General features: G+C 46.8%; 1 protein-coding gene across 1 annotated transcript in view; it reads right to left on the bottom strand.

Annotated features, from left to right (window-relative positions):
- Window positions 1–17,554, bottom strand: part of LOC117005053 (transmembrane protein 161B-like) — a 70,319-nt gene that overhangs the window by 3,107 nt on the left and 49,658 nt on the right. Inside the window, exons 7-8 of the mRNA XM_033076282.1 lie at window positions 7,247–7,360; window positions 5,656–5,830 (exon numbers count right to left, since the gene is read on the bottom strand). Of these exons, the coding sequence (XP_032932173.1) occupies window positions 5,656–5,830; window positions 7,247–7,360 (289 nt within the window). The remainder of the gene's footprint in view (window positions 1–5,655; window positions 5,831–7,246; window positions 7,361–17,554) is intronic.

The following is a 17,554-nucleotide window of genomic DNA, read 5'->3' as shown; positions in this document are numbered from 1 at the left end:
CCTCTCCCGTCAGCACAGCCCCGCTGCCGCGTTTGCTCGCCCTGCCGGCGGGCCAGCTGCCGCCGCTGCTGCCAGGTTCGCCGGCCGCCCCGTGCCATGTTTACTCGCCCGACCGGCTGGGCTGCCACCGCCGCCGGGCTCGCTGGCCCCCCTCTCCCGTCAGCACCACCCCGTTGCCGCGTTTGCTCGCCCTGCCAGCGGGACAGCCGCCGCCACCGCTGCCAGGCACGCCAGCCTCCCCGCGCCATGTTTACTCGCCCGGTCGGAGGGCTGCCGCCGCCGCTGGACTCGCTGGCCCCCCTCTCCCGTCAGCACAGCCCCGCTGCCGCGTTTGCTCGCCCTGCCGGCGCGCCAGCCGCCGCCGCCGCTGCTAGACTCGCCGACTGCCCCGCGCCGCGTTTGCTCACCAGGCCGCCCCCTCCCGTCTGCACCGCCGTCGCGTTTGCTCGCCCTGGCCGGCACTGCAGGCCCCCGCACCGCCGGGCTCCCCCACGCTGCTGACCCCGATTCTGCTGGGCTTCCCCCGCTGCCAGGCAGCCCCACCCGCCGGCCTTCCTGCTTCTGCCATGCTCCCCTGCACTGCTAGCCCCAGTTCTCCCGGGCTCCCCAGCCCTGCTGGCCCGGGCTCTGCCGCCCCCCCTGCCCCGCCATGCTGGCCCAGGCTCTGCCGCCTGCCCCTCGCACCGCTGGCCCCGCCTCTGCCAGGCTTTCCCACCTCAGCCGGGGTTGGCCGGGCTCCAGCTTGGCTTGGGGCTGCCGCGGGCTCTCACTTCCGTGTTGGCAGCTTTTAGAATATTGTTCATGTATTAGCCGCCCTCGAATATTAGCCGCACTTCCGGGTTTCCACCAAACTTTTGGTCAAATTGGTGCGGCTTGTATTCGTGAAATTACTGTAATTAAAAATAGTGGTTCTATTAACACAAACAAGAGCAATTTTGCTTATCCAAACTGAATGCAGTAATTCAAATATTTATATTTGAATACACTAGAATTTTGTGAGTCATCTCAAAGATAAATATATGATTATGGTAAGTTATTTACAAACTACAGTAATTTCACGAATACAAGCCGCACCAATTTGACCAAAATTTTGGTGGAAACCCGGAAGTGCGGCTAATATTCCGGGGCGGCTAATCTATTAACAAAATTCTAAAAGCTGCCAACACGGAAGTGAGAGCCCGCGGCAGCCCCAAGCCAAGCTGGAGCCCGGCCGGCCCCGGCAGAGGTGGGAAAGCCTGGCAGAGGCGGGGCCAGCAGTGTCGGGGGCGGGCGGCAGAGCCTGAGCCAGCAGGGCGGGGGAGCCCGGGAGAACTGGGGCTAGCAGTGCAGGGGAGCATGGCAGAAGCAGGAAGGCCGGCGGGTGGGGCTGCCTGGCAGCGGGGGAAGCCCAGCATAATCGGGGCCAGCAGCGTGGGGGAGCCCGGCGGTGCGGGGGCCTGCAGTGCCGGCCAGGGCGAGGAAACGCGGCGGCGGTGCAGACGGGAGGGGGCGGCCGGCGAGCGTGGTGGCGGCGGCGGCAGCCCTGCCGGCGGGGCGAGCGAAAGCGGCGCTCGCGAAAGCGCCGCCCGGCAAGCGAAAGCGCCGCCGCTCGCCGCGAACCGCGAGCCGCGAAAGCGCCGCCGCTCGCCGCGAACCGCGAGCCGCGAAAGCGGCGCCGCTCGCCGCGAACCGCGAAAGCGCCGCCGCGAGCCGCGAACCGCGAGCCGCGAAAGCGCCGCCGCGAGCCGCGAGTCGCGAAAGCGCCGCCGCGAACCGCGAACCGCGAACCGCGAGCCGCGAGCCGCGAAAGCGCCGCCGCGAGCCGCGAACCGCGAGCCGCGAAAGCGCCGCCGCGAACCGCGAACCGCGAGCCGCGAAAGCGCCGCCGCGAACCGCGAACCGCGAGCCGCGAAAGCGCCGCCGCGAACCGCGAACCGCGAGCCGCGAAAGCGCCGCCGCGAACCGCGAACCGCGAGCCGCGAACCGCGAGCCGCGAGCCGCGAACCGCGAGCCGCGAAAGCGCCGCCGCGAGCCGCGAACCGCGAGCCGCGAGCCGCGAACCGCGAGCCGCGAAAGCGCCGCGGGGCGGGCGCGGCGCGGGGCGGGCGCGGCGCTCGCGAGGCGCGGCGCGGGGCGAGCGAAAGCGGCAGCGGGGCGGACGGCGAGCCCGGCGGCGGCAGCCCTGCCAGCCGGGCGAGCGAACGCGGCAGCGGGGCGGTGCTGACGGGAGAAGGGGGCCAGCGAGCCCGGCGGCGGCGGCAGCACCACCCGGCCAGCCCCGCCGAGCCGTGGCGCTGAGCTGGGCCACCCGGCCCCGTCGGCAACCATGAGCGGGCCGAGCCTGCCTGGCCCCGCCCCGAGCCAGTAAAGCCCGCTATGCCGCGATCCTCTTACTAATTGGCCAATTTGTGAAAGCTGCGCACGGATTCTCGCGACGAACGAAAGTGCGGCTAATATTCGGGGTGCGGCTTATCTATTGACAAAGACAGCAACATTGTCGAGGCACCGGGGGTGCGGCTTATAATCCGTGCGGCTTGTATTCGTGAAACTACTGTAAATCCCATTTCAAAAATGAAGTACTGTGACTGTAGAAACAGTCCAAAGCCTGATCAAAGGTAAATTAAACTGGTTAATATTGTAGTCCCTTTCCAAAATCAGATATTTGTAAGATCTCCAGATGGATAAAACCAGAACTTTAAAAACAATGACAAGAGGAATTTTCATTAGCAATTCATCAATAACAAAGCATTTAAATGATCTTCATTTCAAGTTCATTGAGAAGCACTCATATTTATTCCTCCCCCATTCCCAATCTGTTCCAGCTTTCTCAAGATTACTACATTACATGTTTTGCATAAGCTGTTGACCTAAAAGGCTAGATCAAATGAAGAAGGCAAAGAAGTATAATTAAATCAATTGAATCATTGAATCATTAAGGTTGGAAAAGACCTCTATGGTCATTGAATCCAACTGTTAAAGTAGCACCACTGTGCTCACCACTAACCATATCCCTAATAAATAGCAAATAGCAAGCAAGCAGTAAAAGTTCACTGGGTTTTAGAAAATAACACAATACAGGGTGGCAAAAAAAGATGAAGGCACACCTGACATCTTTTTAAATAGCTTTGAAGCCTCAAAGGGCTTTGAGATGATCAAGCATTGGAAAACTAAAATGCAAAAAAAAGCAGTAAAACATTGACAGAAGAAAAAGTATGAGACAAAATATTTTAAGATAATTGATGGTGTATGATGAAAAGAGCAAATAAAAAAAAATCATGATCGTTGTAGGAAAAGAGATAGAAAAGACTTTACAGGCAAAAGTACCAGAAGTAAAGAAAGTAGACATGGTTAGTAAAACCAGATAGGATTATATTTAGTGACCCTGAACTTCTTAAAGTTTTTCAAAGTACTGGATAAATGGATTTAGGAAACACCACATACATTTAATCAGTGACATGAAAACTTCCAAAACTAAAACTATGCATTCACAACTAGAACAGTTCTCTCATAAACAATAACTGATAGTTGTACTTTCTAACTTTTTTTGAAGTCCAATGCCAGTCACTTGGTAGGTTACTACATATATGAAATAACAAAGACAAGATTATAGTAGTGATGATCTAAAAACTGAGAGAAAGCTTTGTCCTATGGCATACCGCAATATTCCTTCTGGAATATACCAAATCAGAAAAATTATCAGGCACTGCTATCATGCAACGCTAGAAATAAATTTATTTTGCAGGAAACACATCTTGACTCCAGATCGAGCGTACAATTTCTTATCAATTTCCTCTGTTTGCTGACTTTATTACTTTGCTTTAAAAAATGCCCGTCAAGTAAATCTTTACCTTTTATCACTTACTACAGTAACAAGATACACAGATAGTTTCATATCTAGGCTAATGCATTTGAGAGTAGTCTCACAGAACTAAACATGTCTTATTTTATCCCAACATATAACTGTTCTATCTTAAATTTTGCCCAAATTTAACAATTACAGCTGGAATCAGGTAACAACACTTCGCTCTTCTATCTAAATTTTACTTCCTTTTCCATGCCATAGCTAAGAAAACACTATTTATTCTATACACACCTAAGTTTCATAGAATAATAGAATTATCAAGTTTGGAAGAGACCTTCAAGATCAAGTCCAACTGCCCATCCAACAATGCCACTGTAACCCTTAAACCACTAAACCACATCACTCAATGCGAGATCCAGACAACTCTTGAACACCTCCAGGGATGGCGACTCCACCACCTCCCTGGGCAACCAATGCCTGACCATGCTAACAGTGAATTTTTTTTTTCTAATATCAAATCTGACTCTCCCATCTCAGGTTAAGGTCATTTCCTCTTGTCCTCTCACTGCAGACACAGTAGAAGACACCAGTCTCCACCTAACTACAACCTCCTTTCAGGTAATTGTAGAGAGTGATGAGGTCCCATCTGAACCTGTTCTAAACAAACCCAACTCCCTCAGTCACTGTTCCTCATAAGAAGTGTTTTCTAGACCCTTCACGAGCCTTGTTGCCCTTCTCTGAACACACTCCAGCACCTCAATGTCCTTTATGAAGTGAGTGGCCCAAAACTGAGCACAGTACTCAAGTTGTGGCCTCACCAATGTGAGTACAAGGGGACAATCACTTCCCTGGTCCCACTGGCTACACTATTTTTATAGAGGCCAAGATGTCATTGACTTTCTTGGCCACCTGGGCACACACTGGCTCATAGTGAGCTGGCTGTCAACCTGCACCCCCAAGACCCTTTCTGCCCAACAACCCTCAAACCACTTCTCCCCCTGCCTGCAGTGTTGCATGGGTTTGCTGTGACCCAATTGCAGGACCTGGCACTTTGCCTATTGAACCTCATGCAGTTGTCCTTAGCCCAGTGGTGGATGTTAAATAGGACTAGCCCCAAATTTGAGCCCTGGGCAACATTGCTAGCCATTGGCCCCAACTGGATTTAGCTCCATTCACCACAACTCTCTGGGCCTAGCCATACAGCCAGTCTTTTACCCATGAAAAAGTCCACCCATCCAAGATGTGAGCAGACAGTTTTTCTAGGAGGATGCTGTGGGAGATGGTGTCAAATGCTTTACTGAAGTCTAGATAGACAACATCCACAGCCTTTCCCTCACCTACTAAGCCAGTCAGTTTGTCCTAGATCAGGTTGGTCATGCAGGACCTTACTTTCATAAATCCATGTTGGTTATGTTTAATCCCATGGTTGTCCTGCATATGCCATGCAATGGAACTCAGGATGATTTCTTCCATAACCTTGCCCAGAATCAAGCTTAGGCTGACAGGCCTGTAGCTTCCTGGATCATCCTTCTGACAAATTCAAACTGAATTCATGCTGGACAGAAACACTCATCAAGACAAACATAAGACTTGCCAAGATATTTGTAAAGAATTCCTCATGGTGGGATCTCTTAGAACAAAGAAGGAACAACTTAAAACATCTGAATGATATGGATAATGTATCTTTGTGTATTTTGCATTGCAGAATTTTGTTATAATTGTACTATTTTTATATAGGATGTAGTTTAGGAAGTTTCCTTCAAATTTCAGTTCTGGTGCCAAGGAAGACAACAAATCAGACATTTATGTTTTTCTATAAAAAGTATTTGCACAGAACACCCAAACATATGTAACCTTAGTGCAGTTATACTTACCATTTTTTGTAAATCAATTGTACTTATTCTGCCAGTTTCCTTTTTCATCTGATCCACACATTTCTGAGCTAAATTCAGATAGGCCTGTAAGTGACTGCGCATCATAAGCAACCGTAAAGCACACAACAGGATTATAATCCACAACCGCATGGTGTCAAATGTATCTTCTGACATTCTGTGGATAAAAAAGGTAATGTTTTTTTCTAAAGGTCACCTACCCCTACAGAGTTATTTGTTTGCATCATCCATAAGGAAAAGAAGAAGGTTGCAAAGGATCATCTCTGTGTGTGGTATCCCACGGTGAAGCCGGGGAGGAGTGTGAGGAGGAAGTGGCAGAGAGAAAGTGTTATGAACTGACTGCACCCCTCATTCCATGTCCCTCTGTCTTTCCTGGGAAAGGAAGTAGAGAATTTGGGAGTGAAGTTGAGCCCAGGAAGAAGGGAGGAGCAGAGGGAAGTTGTTTTTAGATTTGTTCTTATTTCTTATTATCCTACTCTCTGTTTAATTTGCAATAAATTAAATCAATTTCCCTGAGCCGAGTCTGTTTTGCCCATGATGGTAATTGCTGAGTGATCTCCCTGTCTCTATCTCAACCCACGAACCTTTGATCATATTTTTCTGCCCCTGTCTAGTTGAGGAGGGGAAGTGATAGAGCAGCTTTATGGGCCCTATTACAGCATTATATCCAAATTAGAACCCATTTCTTAGCAAATAACATCTCTTAAATGCTTGAATTTTGAGTAACAAAAAGAAGACACTAAAAAGTAGGGTCTTACAGATAATTACAAGTTTGGTGATATATAGTTCTAGACAACATTTCCAACTGCCGTAGATACATTGCTAAAGTACAACTCTCATTAACTGAAGAGTAAAATGGAAGCCAAAATTATATATTTTCAATGTTTTATGCAATAATTCAGTGATCACAGTTATCTTAGAAACATATTTTAGACCTAGAAAGCAATAAGTGACAGTAAATCATATCAGTTTCAGCTCAATTTGAATACTACTTTGAATTATGTTAATAAAGTGACAATGACAATTAACTATACTACTTACACAATACTGATTTTAGATGCAATTATTCTTGAAAATTCTTTTGATTTTTATTCTTTAAAATATTTCAGCTAATGAATGTCATATGCACTTCATCTTCACACAGATTTTAAGACAAGTTTCATACTACTAAGTAACTTAGGTAATTTCTCATACCAATGTATCTCAATCATCTTTAGTGAAATCACTTCTATCTTAGACCAATAAGTAAGAAGTAAGGTATTAGAAGCTGGCAATGACATGGTATTCTGTCGCTAGAAAGAACAATGCAGAACTCTGACGCAGGGATGCCAGAAGATAGCAGCTCTTTGTAAACCACTACCTTACCATTCTTCATTGGATTAAATACTCTGCAAATAATTCTCATTCTTCCTAAACAACAGAAACCCTTTACAACTCAGTTGGAACTTCTACAATACCTTTCATGACAGATGCTAGTCACAACCACAATTTTAAGTTTTCCATGTTGCTATGACTTTTACAGAGCACTACTTTGACTTAAGGTTGTATCCTCAATACCCCAGAAAGAATTTTTAAAGGTACGCTGTATTTGCCCAAAGGTGGGTTCATAATGTAGTCCTTAGTGATTGGTTTTACCCACAGTAGAACCATATGTAAAGGAGACAAGAAGTTTATATGCACCAATGCTCTGGAAGAGGAAAAGAAAAGGAAGTGAGTTATTAAATACAGTTACCATATGTTGTGGGCTGGGAGAGGTTTTAGAAATTTTTCCCATTATTATGTTAAGCTAGCCGGGATGGCTCTCCTTTTAGCCGTTAAGAGCTGAAGACAAAAGGATGCCTGGGCGGGCCCTGATTTTCTTGATGGCCGAAAGTGGAGTGCTGCTTTTGTGTTTCGGTGAGTGAGGGAGGGGACACTCGCAGCTCGCCAACCGAACTCAAGGAGAGAGGTTGCTTTCTCCATGGGGAGATCTGGTTCCTTTGGACTCGGACTGCTGAAGCTTCCTGCTTCCTCTGAACAACTGAGAACTGGGACGCCCACGGTGAGCAGAGTGTTTTCCTCACCCTTTCTCCCACCTGGGACGGAGCTGCTGCCTCGCTCCCCTGCTCCTGCAGCAACCGCGATTGAGAGGCTACCTGCCCTGCTCCATCTCGACTGTGCGGACGAGGAGGGGCATCGGTGACTGGAAAAAGGGACTGAGACTGTTTCGTTTTGTTCTGTCACTGGTTTTTTTTTTTGTTCTCTTTCATATAGCTGATGCTGTTTTTGTTTGTCTAGTAAATATATCAGTAAAGAACTGTTATTCCCAACCCATACCTTTTTTTTTGTCTGAGTTCCTGAATTTCCTTTTCCTGGCAATACCATCCCTTTAAACCAGGACACCATACTGTTGAAACTGGTGGTACAGAAGAGTAATACAAGTTTTACAATAGGGGAGAAAAGGTAATTAAGATAATTACTTCCTTGTTTTAAAGTATGACTTAAGTCTCAACAAAACGTACTGTGAAATCACTCTGGTTGTGGTTTTAAAAATATCAAGTTTTTTAGATATTAGAGCAAAGTAACCAAAGGAACTACATGCATTATACCATATTATAGTAAAAGACAGTTGTTGAAATTTTCCATACAATGGCATAATACCAAACTGCAGTAGCCATTACTGTTTTAGTCTAGAATGAGTATCTTGGATAATTATGGAAAATATGTTGCTATACTAGTGACTTTTTTTTTTGCTTTATTAAAAATCCACTCAGATTATTTTCAATTATCTAAACAGACTAAAAGAAAGACTTGTCACAGGTCAGATCATCCAGTTTAATGAAGATTTTTACTCAGGAAGCTTAAGGAGCAGTCCAAAACATTTCAGTAACTTGTGAAATAAATTTCTACTTATTTAAGACAACCTATTGCATTAGTGGACTGGAATGTGCCAGAGTGGCAAGAACCAGTTTGTGTTTATTTGAGTAAAGGTAGAAAGGTTGAAAGATTCTTGAAGCAGGCTCTGGAAATTGAGTGAATGTGTAGGAAAATTGTACTAATTGATTAAGAGGATTACAAAGTATATATGGAAAAGGATGCTGCTAAAGGAAAACCAAACAGGCAGTCAAAATTAAAATTGACATGAGAATATCTTAATTCTGTTTTACCCAAAATTATATTCCCTATTTATATATGCAAGATTCATGCTAGCAGTTTTGAACATGTTACTGAGGTGGCAATTCATCATTTGCCTGATCTCAAATTATTTTAAATCACTGGTCCCTATAAGTCTCCTATTCTGCAATTATAGAATCATAGAATATGTGGAGTTGGAAGGCACCCATCAGGATCCTCAAGTCCAACTTCTGGCCCTTCACAGGACACCACCAAGAATCCAATCATGTACCTGAGAGCATTGTCCAAATGCTTCTTGAACTCTGGCAGGCTTAGTGCTGTGACCACTTCCCTGGGAACCCTGTTCCAGTGCTCAACCACCCTCTGGGGGAAGATTTTTTTTCTAATAACCAATCTAAACCTCCCCTGACTCAGTTTCATGCCATTCCCTTAAGTCCCATCACTGGTCACAAAAGTGAAGAGATTGGCACCTGCCCCTCCACTTTCCCCTCATGAGGTTGTTGAAGGCTGCAATGAGGTCTCCCCTCAGTCCCTCCAGGGTGAACAAACCAAGTGAACCTCAGCCACTCCTGTCGCCTTCTCAAGGCGTGGCGACCTGGTTTTTGGCTCGGCACGGCGACCCAACCACAGGGCCACTCGGTCCAAATGCTTCTGACACCAATGTGGTGGAAAACAAATGGCGTTTATTGAGGGGTCACAAGGGTTCTTATAGTTTGGGTAGTTAGTGTCACTTCCTCCTGCTTACGTCAGCAAGGTACATCCAGGTACAGGACAGGGGTCTGGCTGCAGAGGGGGTGTGTCCTAACTGACCGTACAGCCCGATATCTTCCGCACGCATGTCCCTAACTCTCTACATTTCCCCCCTCTCTCATGGTTAGTAAAAATGTGTAAAAGGTAAATGTTATAAAAAATTTCGTGGGTTAGTAAGATTAGTACACAAAATTATAAGTGTGTTAGTAAAAGGAATGCTTCAAAGTAGTTGTCGACGTTCGACAAACATAATGTTAACCACTTCTAAACGCTTTTTAACAAATAGCACTAATTTGTTTAATATGCAAGGCTCGAAGGTTAGTGTTAGTAGGATTATGGTGAATGGGTCTATTAGGGAAGAAATTAGGGTGGTGAGCTATGGGGACCAGTTGAACTATGACTCAAACTGTCCCGGTTGAGCTTCTTTTCTTTTCGGGTTCGCTGGCATCTTGGGCGGTGCCAGGTTGCTTGATGGTTTCTCTCTCTCTTTAGGTAGTGGGGTGCCTGGGTTGCAGGGGTGTCTGATGATCTGGTCCTGCAAGTAGAATCTCACAACTTTCATTAGTTTTACTTTGAAGGTCTGGTTTGATAGATTTGAGTGGACACCGCATACTCTCGCTCCGTGAGCACTAGCCTTCGACCTTGTTCTCATTTCTCTAGTTCATTTTTGCTTTGAATTACTTTAGCTTGGTGAGAATTATAATTGTTGATATTTTACAATTCAATTTTAGTGTTTAATATTTTTTAAGAATTTTCCTTTTACACGATAACTTAGGAGAATCTTCTCTGGATAAGATTCTTCATGTTTATCTCAAACGAAAAGGTTTTAGCTTTTGCAAGGCTAAATCAACTAGTCTAAATTACTTGATTTCAATTTTAACTCAGAAATATTTGAATGTTACAATTTTTTCCCTTTGTCAGCAAGTTTCAACCTGGCCACAATTGAAACAGACTGAGAGGGTTTTGATAGTAAACATTCTTTTGCTTAGCTAATATTCCAACCTGGCCAGGGCTGAAACATTAAACTAGGCAAAATATTTTTCTATTATATTTTTAGATTAAACTTTTACTCAATTTTAATAAGTGGTAGGAAACTATGCAAGTTTAATTTGACTGTGAAATATTTTCTACTAAACTAATTCACATAATTTCAATTCACTAAACTTATAATGTTAAAGAAAGTAACATCTTAAGGTTTTTCTGGATGGTTAATAACATATAATGCTAGTGCAATGTATACAAACAACATTAACAAACATTGTGGTGCTAGCTTCGACATCTCTAAACCGTTTGTCTTCAGGGTCTCGGAGATGGTTGATACCAGCTGGTCTACTTGTCTCGTTGATGGTGCGGCGATCAGGATGCCGTCCATGTACTGCATGACGGTAGCGGTCGGGTTGCTCTGCTGGACTGGTGCTAGTGCTCGGTTTGATGTGATCTGGTGGATGGTAGGGGAGTTGATCATTTCTTGGGGTAACATTCTCCACTGGAAGCGTAGGTTGGGTTGTTGGCTGTTCGGAAAGACGATGGAAAAGGCGAACCGTTCCTTGTCGTCCTCGTGCAGGGGAGTAGAAAAGAAACAGTCTTTGATGTCGAGCACTGTACAGGGTTGTCCTTGCGGTATTATCAAGTTCATGGGCAACAAGGTTTACACGGGGCCCATAGGCTGGATTTTCTTGTTCATTTCTCGCAGGTCGTGCAAGAGACGAAAGCTTTCACCGGACTGTTTAGGTATTACCAAGATTGGGGTGTTCCATGGGCTTGTGGAGGGTTCTATATGATTCTTGTGCAGCTCACGGCCAACTAGCTCAAGGAGGGCAGTCATTCGAGGCTTGGACAAGGGCCACTGCTCGATCCACACCGGATCGACTGATTTCCAGGCTAGCTTGATGGGCAGTGGTGGGGTATGCGACAGTGGCCCTTAGAATAAATTTGTCACCCTAACGTCCAGCAGGGCTAGGGCATCTCTCCCTAACAAGGGTGGGCAATCTGACATAACGTAAACCGTAAGGGTGATAGTCCTTCCTGGTCCTCTCTCGGTGCAGAGTGTTATTGCTATTGGCTGGGTGCTTTTGCGGGCTCGGGACAGTCCTCCAACTCCGCCCACCATGGGGGCTTCTTCTAGCTTCCATGGAAGAGGCCAGTGTATGTCTGGGATGACGGTGACGTCTGATCCTGTGTCCACCCAAAAGGGAAGGCAGATGGCTGGGTCGTCGGAGCTGTTGTGGAGACGACACACTGCCCACACGGTCAGTGGGTGCTTGCTCACCTTCACGGCGAGGGCTACCCATGAGTCTCGTTCCCATGCTTTCATGACCAAAGCCACCCAGGGGCCTCGCCCCCAGGGAGCTGTTCTTGGTATTCCTGAGGTGCAGATGGGTTTGATTGAGCCATTGACTGGGCGACGAAGTTGGTCATTTCTTGAGGGGGTGGTGGGCATGGAAGCCCTGTGCCCCATTGGGGGTTGCTGTAGCTGGGCCGCTTCATGTTCCAGGAGGGAGGAGACCGGGTACGGCCCGGCTGCCCCCTCCTTGTTTCCTTGTGGCTTGGGTCTGCATTTTTTAGCTAAATGTCCCTTCTTTCCACAAGTTCAGCATGGTCTTCTAAGTTTCTCCTGGCGTGATGGAGCAGCTGCTGGTGGGTGCCCTGACTGGGGGCAATTTACTGCCACGTGACTTGCCTGGCCACAATTAAAGCACGCCATAACACTGGTTGTTGCAGTGTGAGCTGTTGCTTGGATGGGAGCTAGGTGTTCTTCCTTTGCAACATGTCTGATCATGGCAGCAACATTGGACCCAGGTGGCAGTGATTTTAAAATGTCTTTGGTGGCTGAATTGCCTTGTTGGCGTAGGTAGTTTGCTAGCACAGGACCCTTCGCCTCTGAGGGTAATGTTGAGGAATCCAGTGCTGTTTGAAGGCAGTCCACAAACTGAGTGAAGCTCTTACTTTCACTCTGCTTTATAGTGGACCATGGCGATGGCTTGGCTATTACTTTAGAAGTAGCACGGATGGTTTCTGGGGCAGCACAGGTCGTCATAACTTTATGGGCCCGCAGACCCTCTGCCTGTGCCTGGGGGGGTGATCATAGTGGGGTCTGTGCCCATTAGCCTCTGTATGCAGGAGCCGTGCAGTGGATGGTCTACCCCCGTTACCAGGGCTAGTTGCTTTGCACAATTGTCCTCCCATTCTTGTTTGAAAACGATCATCCCCGCCCCATCGAAAATCAGCTTACACATCTGTTTGATATCAAAGGGAAGCACATCATCGCCTCCAAAAACGCTATCGATGAGTGTGGAAACTATAGCAGAATTAATCCTCCTGTTCGCAACTGCTTTAACAATTGCCTGCACGTCTTTCGGGTTTACCGGCGAGTAGGATTTTTGGTTTCTGCCTGCACCCCCCGCACGGACCGGGAACACCAGCTTGGCAGACGGAGTCTATTCCGCGCAAGCTATCTTTATTTTCCGCTAGTCTGTAAGCGGGGTTCGATCTTTCTTTGATATCCCCTTAACCCATGCAGGAGCGTTGCAGTTAGTGATCTTATATACCGCCGCTCCCTGTTTGTTAACGCTCGATTCGGTGTCGGACCAGTCCTCCGACCAACTCTCGAGTTCGTCCGAGATCGAGTCAGAGTCCGAGCTGGAAGTCGACTGGCTGGACGCTTCCGGAGGGCCCAGCCATTTTCTCGGGCTCCGACCCCGCCCCTTCTTGCGGGGGTCGGGCCGTTCCCTCCCCCTGGGCTCCCCCCGCCTCCTGCTGGGGGAGGTTCTTGCCCTATAAGGACTTGATTTAAAATGAGCGCTGTGATTGGTCTTGGGCGCCTTCTCAGGGGCCATCCCTCCGCCCCCCTTGCCCGCGCTTGCGCCGTTCGCCGTGCTCCCGGCATTTCCGCCCCCCGCGTCATAGACACACGGTCCGGCGCCATTTTCAAACCCATATGGGGGCGGTTTTCCCTTTAATTCCGCGACCGTTTCGGGCTCCGATACTATGTCCGCAACCCGCGCCTCCTCCGCGAGCCCCTGCCAAAACGCCCGCGCGTGTTCCCCCCCCTCCGATGGTGAGTCCGGTAGCAGAGGGGGTTCCGGAGTTCTGGAGTCCCCGCGCTCGACCGGGTCTAAGTCTTCCACGGTTTGCGTTGCAGCCCCGATCTCCAACAGCGGCGTGGCTAATAAAGAAGTCCACGTGGTTTTCCAGGTCTCCCGCTCCTCCCGAGCTTCTCGCAAAGCCTGCATCACCCTCCCCCACGATTTCAGAGTTTTTCCCGAGCCCGAGGACATGGTTTCCTCAGCCAGCACCTTTGTGCACTTATCCCATATCTCCGGATGGAGAACGTCCACTGGACTTTCTATAGCCCCCAGCTTAATCAATCTCAGCACTGCGAGAATAAAATCTTTAAGCTTACATTCAATATTCCACTGACTTACGACCTTCGCGATAACTTCCATGCTCTTCGCTGGTCCGGGGGTGTCCCCCCCGCCGCTCTAGCCCAGTTGAGCGGCCGCCGGCGCCTCGTCCAGGCGAACCCCGAATTCCGGGCGTAAATTCCTCCTGGGTTTCGGCACCAGATGTCGCCTTCTCAAGGTGTGGCGACCTGGTTTTTGGCCCGGCACGGCGACCCAACCACAGGACCACTCGGTCCAAATGCTTCTGACACCAATGTGGTGGAAAACAAATGGCGTTTATTGAGGGGTCACAAGGGTTCTTATAGTTTGGGTAGTTAGTGTCACTTCCTCCTGCTTACGTCAGCAAGGTACATCCAGGTACAGGACAGGGGTCTGGCTGCAGAGGGGGTGTGTCCTAACTGACCGTACAGCCCGATATCTTCCGCACGCATGTCCCTAACTCTCTACACACTCCTCATACTGCTTCCCCTCCAGGCCCTTCAGCATCCTAATGGCCCTCCTTTGGATGCTTCTTAATATCTTAATGTCTTTCTTATATTGTGATGACCAAAACTGCACATAGGACTCTAGGTGAGACCGCACCAGTGCAGAGCAGAGCGGCACAATCACCTCCTTTGACCAGCTGGTGATGCTGCGCTCAATACACCCCAGGACAGGACATGGTTGGCCCTCCTGGCTACCAGGACACTATTGACTTATATGCAACTTGCCATCAACCAGGACCCTCAGGTTCTTTTCTGCAGCTACTCTCTAGTCTCTTGTTCTACAGTCTACACACACAGCCAGGGTTGCCCCAACTCAGGTGCAGATTCTGCCACTTTGTCTTGTTAAACTTCATACAGTTGGTGATTGCCCAGTTCTCTAATTTGTCGAGGTCTCTCTGCAAGGCTTCTCTGCCCTCAGTGGAGTCTACAACTCCTCCCAGTTTAGTGTCATCAGCAAATTTATTTAGCATTCCTTCAAGTCCTGTGTCCAAGTCATTGATGAAGATGTTGAAAAGAACTGAGCTTAAGATGGATCCTTGCAGAACCCCACTAGTGACTGGTGCCAGCCTGATGTAAACCCACTTGCTATAACTCTTTTTGATGACCCATGAGCCAGTTGCTGACCCATCGTGTAATAGTTATTCAACTGTATGCTGGACATTTTGTCCAGAAGGATCCTGTGAGAGATAGTATCAAAAGTTTTCCTGAAGTCCAAAAAGATTACATCTACTGGCTTTCCTAGATCAACTAGGTATGTTACCCTGTCATAAAAAGAAATCAGATTCCACAAGCAGGACTTTGCCATCATGAAGTTGTGCTGGCTATGACTGATGACTTCGTTGTCCTCCATGTGATTTCGATACTTCCCAGAGTAATATTTTCCACAATTTTACCAGGCACTGAAGTGAGACTGATAGGCCTGCAGTTTCGGGAAGGGGGTCTTTGAAAATAGGGACAATGTTCACCAACTTCCAGTCAGTTGAGACCTCTCTGGATTTCCAAGATCTCTCAAAAATGATCGAGACAGGCTTTGTGATAACATCAGCCAACTCTTTTAGGATTATCTTTTTTGGGTTTTATTTTCCTGTCTCTTTGTTATTTTTTTCTCTCTTTTTCTTAAGAAAATAAGAGCAGTAGATCCCATACAAGTTCAGAATCAACTGGAAGTTGATCATTCTTACAGGCATGGTCCTCCAGCTCAGTGCTCTGGGGGTCCTAGAGTCCATCATCAATGTTGAAGACCAAAGAGAAGAAAGCATTAAAGATCTCAGCGTTGTCCATGTCCCTGTTTGTGAGGTGATCATCCTCATCCTGTAATGGACCAATGTTATTTGGTACTGCCTTTTATCTTAACATATTTTTAAAAATTCTTTTTGTTTGATATTTCTACCTGAGATCTCATGTGCCCAGATCAAGACAGATGTTGGAAAATTTGAGGATAGTTACAGAAAAGCACAAGAAATTTTAAAATATTGAAAACCATAACAATGAAAAAATCAGGAGTTTAAGAGGTGACTCGATAATCTACACAGACTGAAGTTTAATAGCAGATACAAGAGTCAATAGCTTACAGCTGTAATTGGATGCATTTATCTAGAATGAGAGTCCAAATCTAATACAAAGTAATTAGGTAACAATTTACCAAGAGTAAAGGATCCATTTTAAACATAGTTAAATTTTTTTTAACAAAAAAAATACACTTCAGTTTGAGGAGAAATAATTTACATATGAGAAAATCTAATGGTTTTCTTATGAAAGTGGCCAACCTAAATGATCACAATGGCCTATACTGCAGAATTTGTCATTATTCTGCATTAGATATTCTGAGGTTATGATCTATGAAAGACATTTAGAGTTGTTTCCTCAACCAGAGAATGCTGAAGAGAAAGTTAAATATAAGAGAACATTTTAGTTCAAAATTCAACAACAACTGAAAATGAAAATGTTCCTTTAAACTTGTACTAACCTTTGAGACTTATTATATATTCTGGGTCATCACAATGTAGGAAGTACTAAAATACTTTAAAGGACAATTTTAATTTACAGTAATTTCACGATTACAAGCCGCACCTGATTATAAGTCACACCTCCGGGTGTCGGCAACCTTTAGGTCTTTGTCCATATATAAGTCGCACCTGATTATAAGCCACACTGTCATTTGCAGCAAGGACCCGTGTGCAACAAAGTTGCCAATTAGTAACAGGATCGCAGGTTTTACTGGTTCGACTCGGGACTGGGCGGGCTCGGCGGCTCGGGGCTGCCGATGGGGCTCGCTCACCCTGGCCCGGCGCTGCCCAGTGACCCCAGGAAGGGAAGGAGCCCACTCACTCCCATGGCAGCAGAGGCAGGTGGGGACGGAACCCACCTGCCTCCACCCCCCGTGCTGCCGGCACGGAGCCTGCCTCCACCCGCCACACAACAGAGAAACCAATTTGTAACAATCGCACAATCCCGGGTTTTACTGGCAGGTGCTCAGCTCAACACCTCGGCTTGCACTTCCGGGTTGGGAAATTTCAGAACTTTTTTCATATATTGGCTGTTCCTGCTTGTAAACCGCATTTCCGGGTTGGGATCAAAATTTTAGTCAAAATGGTGTGGCTTATAATCGTGAAATTACTATACTTTTCATTTTAACACTAATAATTGATTACATTTCTAATATCTTAGTCTAAATTCAATATTTATTAAGAGAAGTTTTTACTGAGTTTTAGATTACTGAGATTCCCTGTTCATGTGTTTCAACTTAACTGCCTTTCTGAAACTTTTTCTTCACTTTCTGTTTTTTTCTTTGCATCTTAACCTACTTCTATTAACAAAGGCCCATCTAGAAGAAAAAGAAAAATCTGTGGTTGCACCTCTTCGACCAGACAGTTATTTAAATTTCCAAAAAGATAGGGAGAAAAGGAAACAGGAAGTAGAAACATTCATGGTGGATCTCACACAAGGAAAGAAAAGGAATGCTGCTTTAACTCATATTCCACTTTTGAGACAAAGAATGTAATGGATTGGCAGAGGGCAGGTTGTGCACAGAAGCATGTCAAATCTGCTGGAGATATGAAAAGCAGGAAGAAACAGAATTCTTAGTCAGTCACTACCTTATTAATAGTTTGTTTTTTTTCATTTTCAGAC

This window comes from Catharus ustulatus, chromosome W (genome assembly GCF_009819885.2).
Source record: "Catharus ustulatus isolate bCatUst1 chromosome W, bCatUst1.pri.v2, whole genome shotgun sequence".
NCBI classification, from domain to species: Eukaryota; Metazoa; Chordata; class Aves; order Passeriformes; family Turdidae; genus Catharus; species Catharus ustulatus.
The sequence above is the reverse complement of the archived record's forward strand: the minus strand, read 5'-3'. Positions and strand labels throughout refer to the sequence as shown.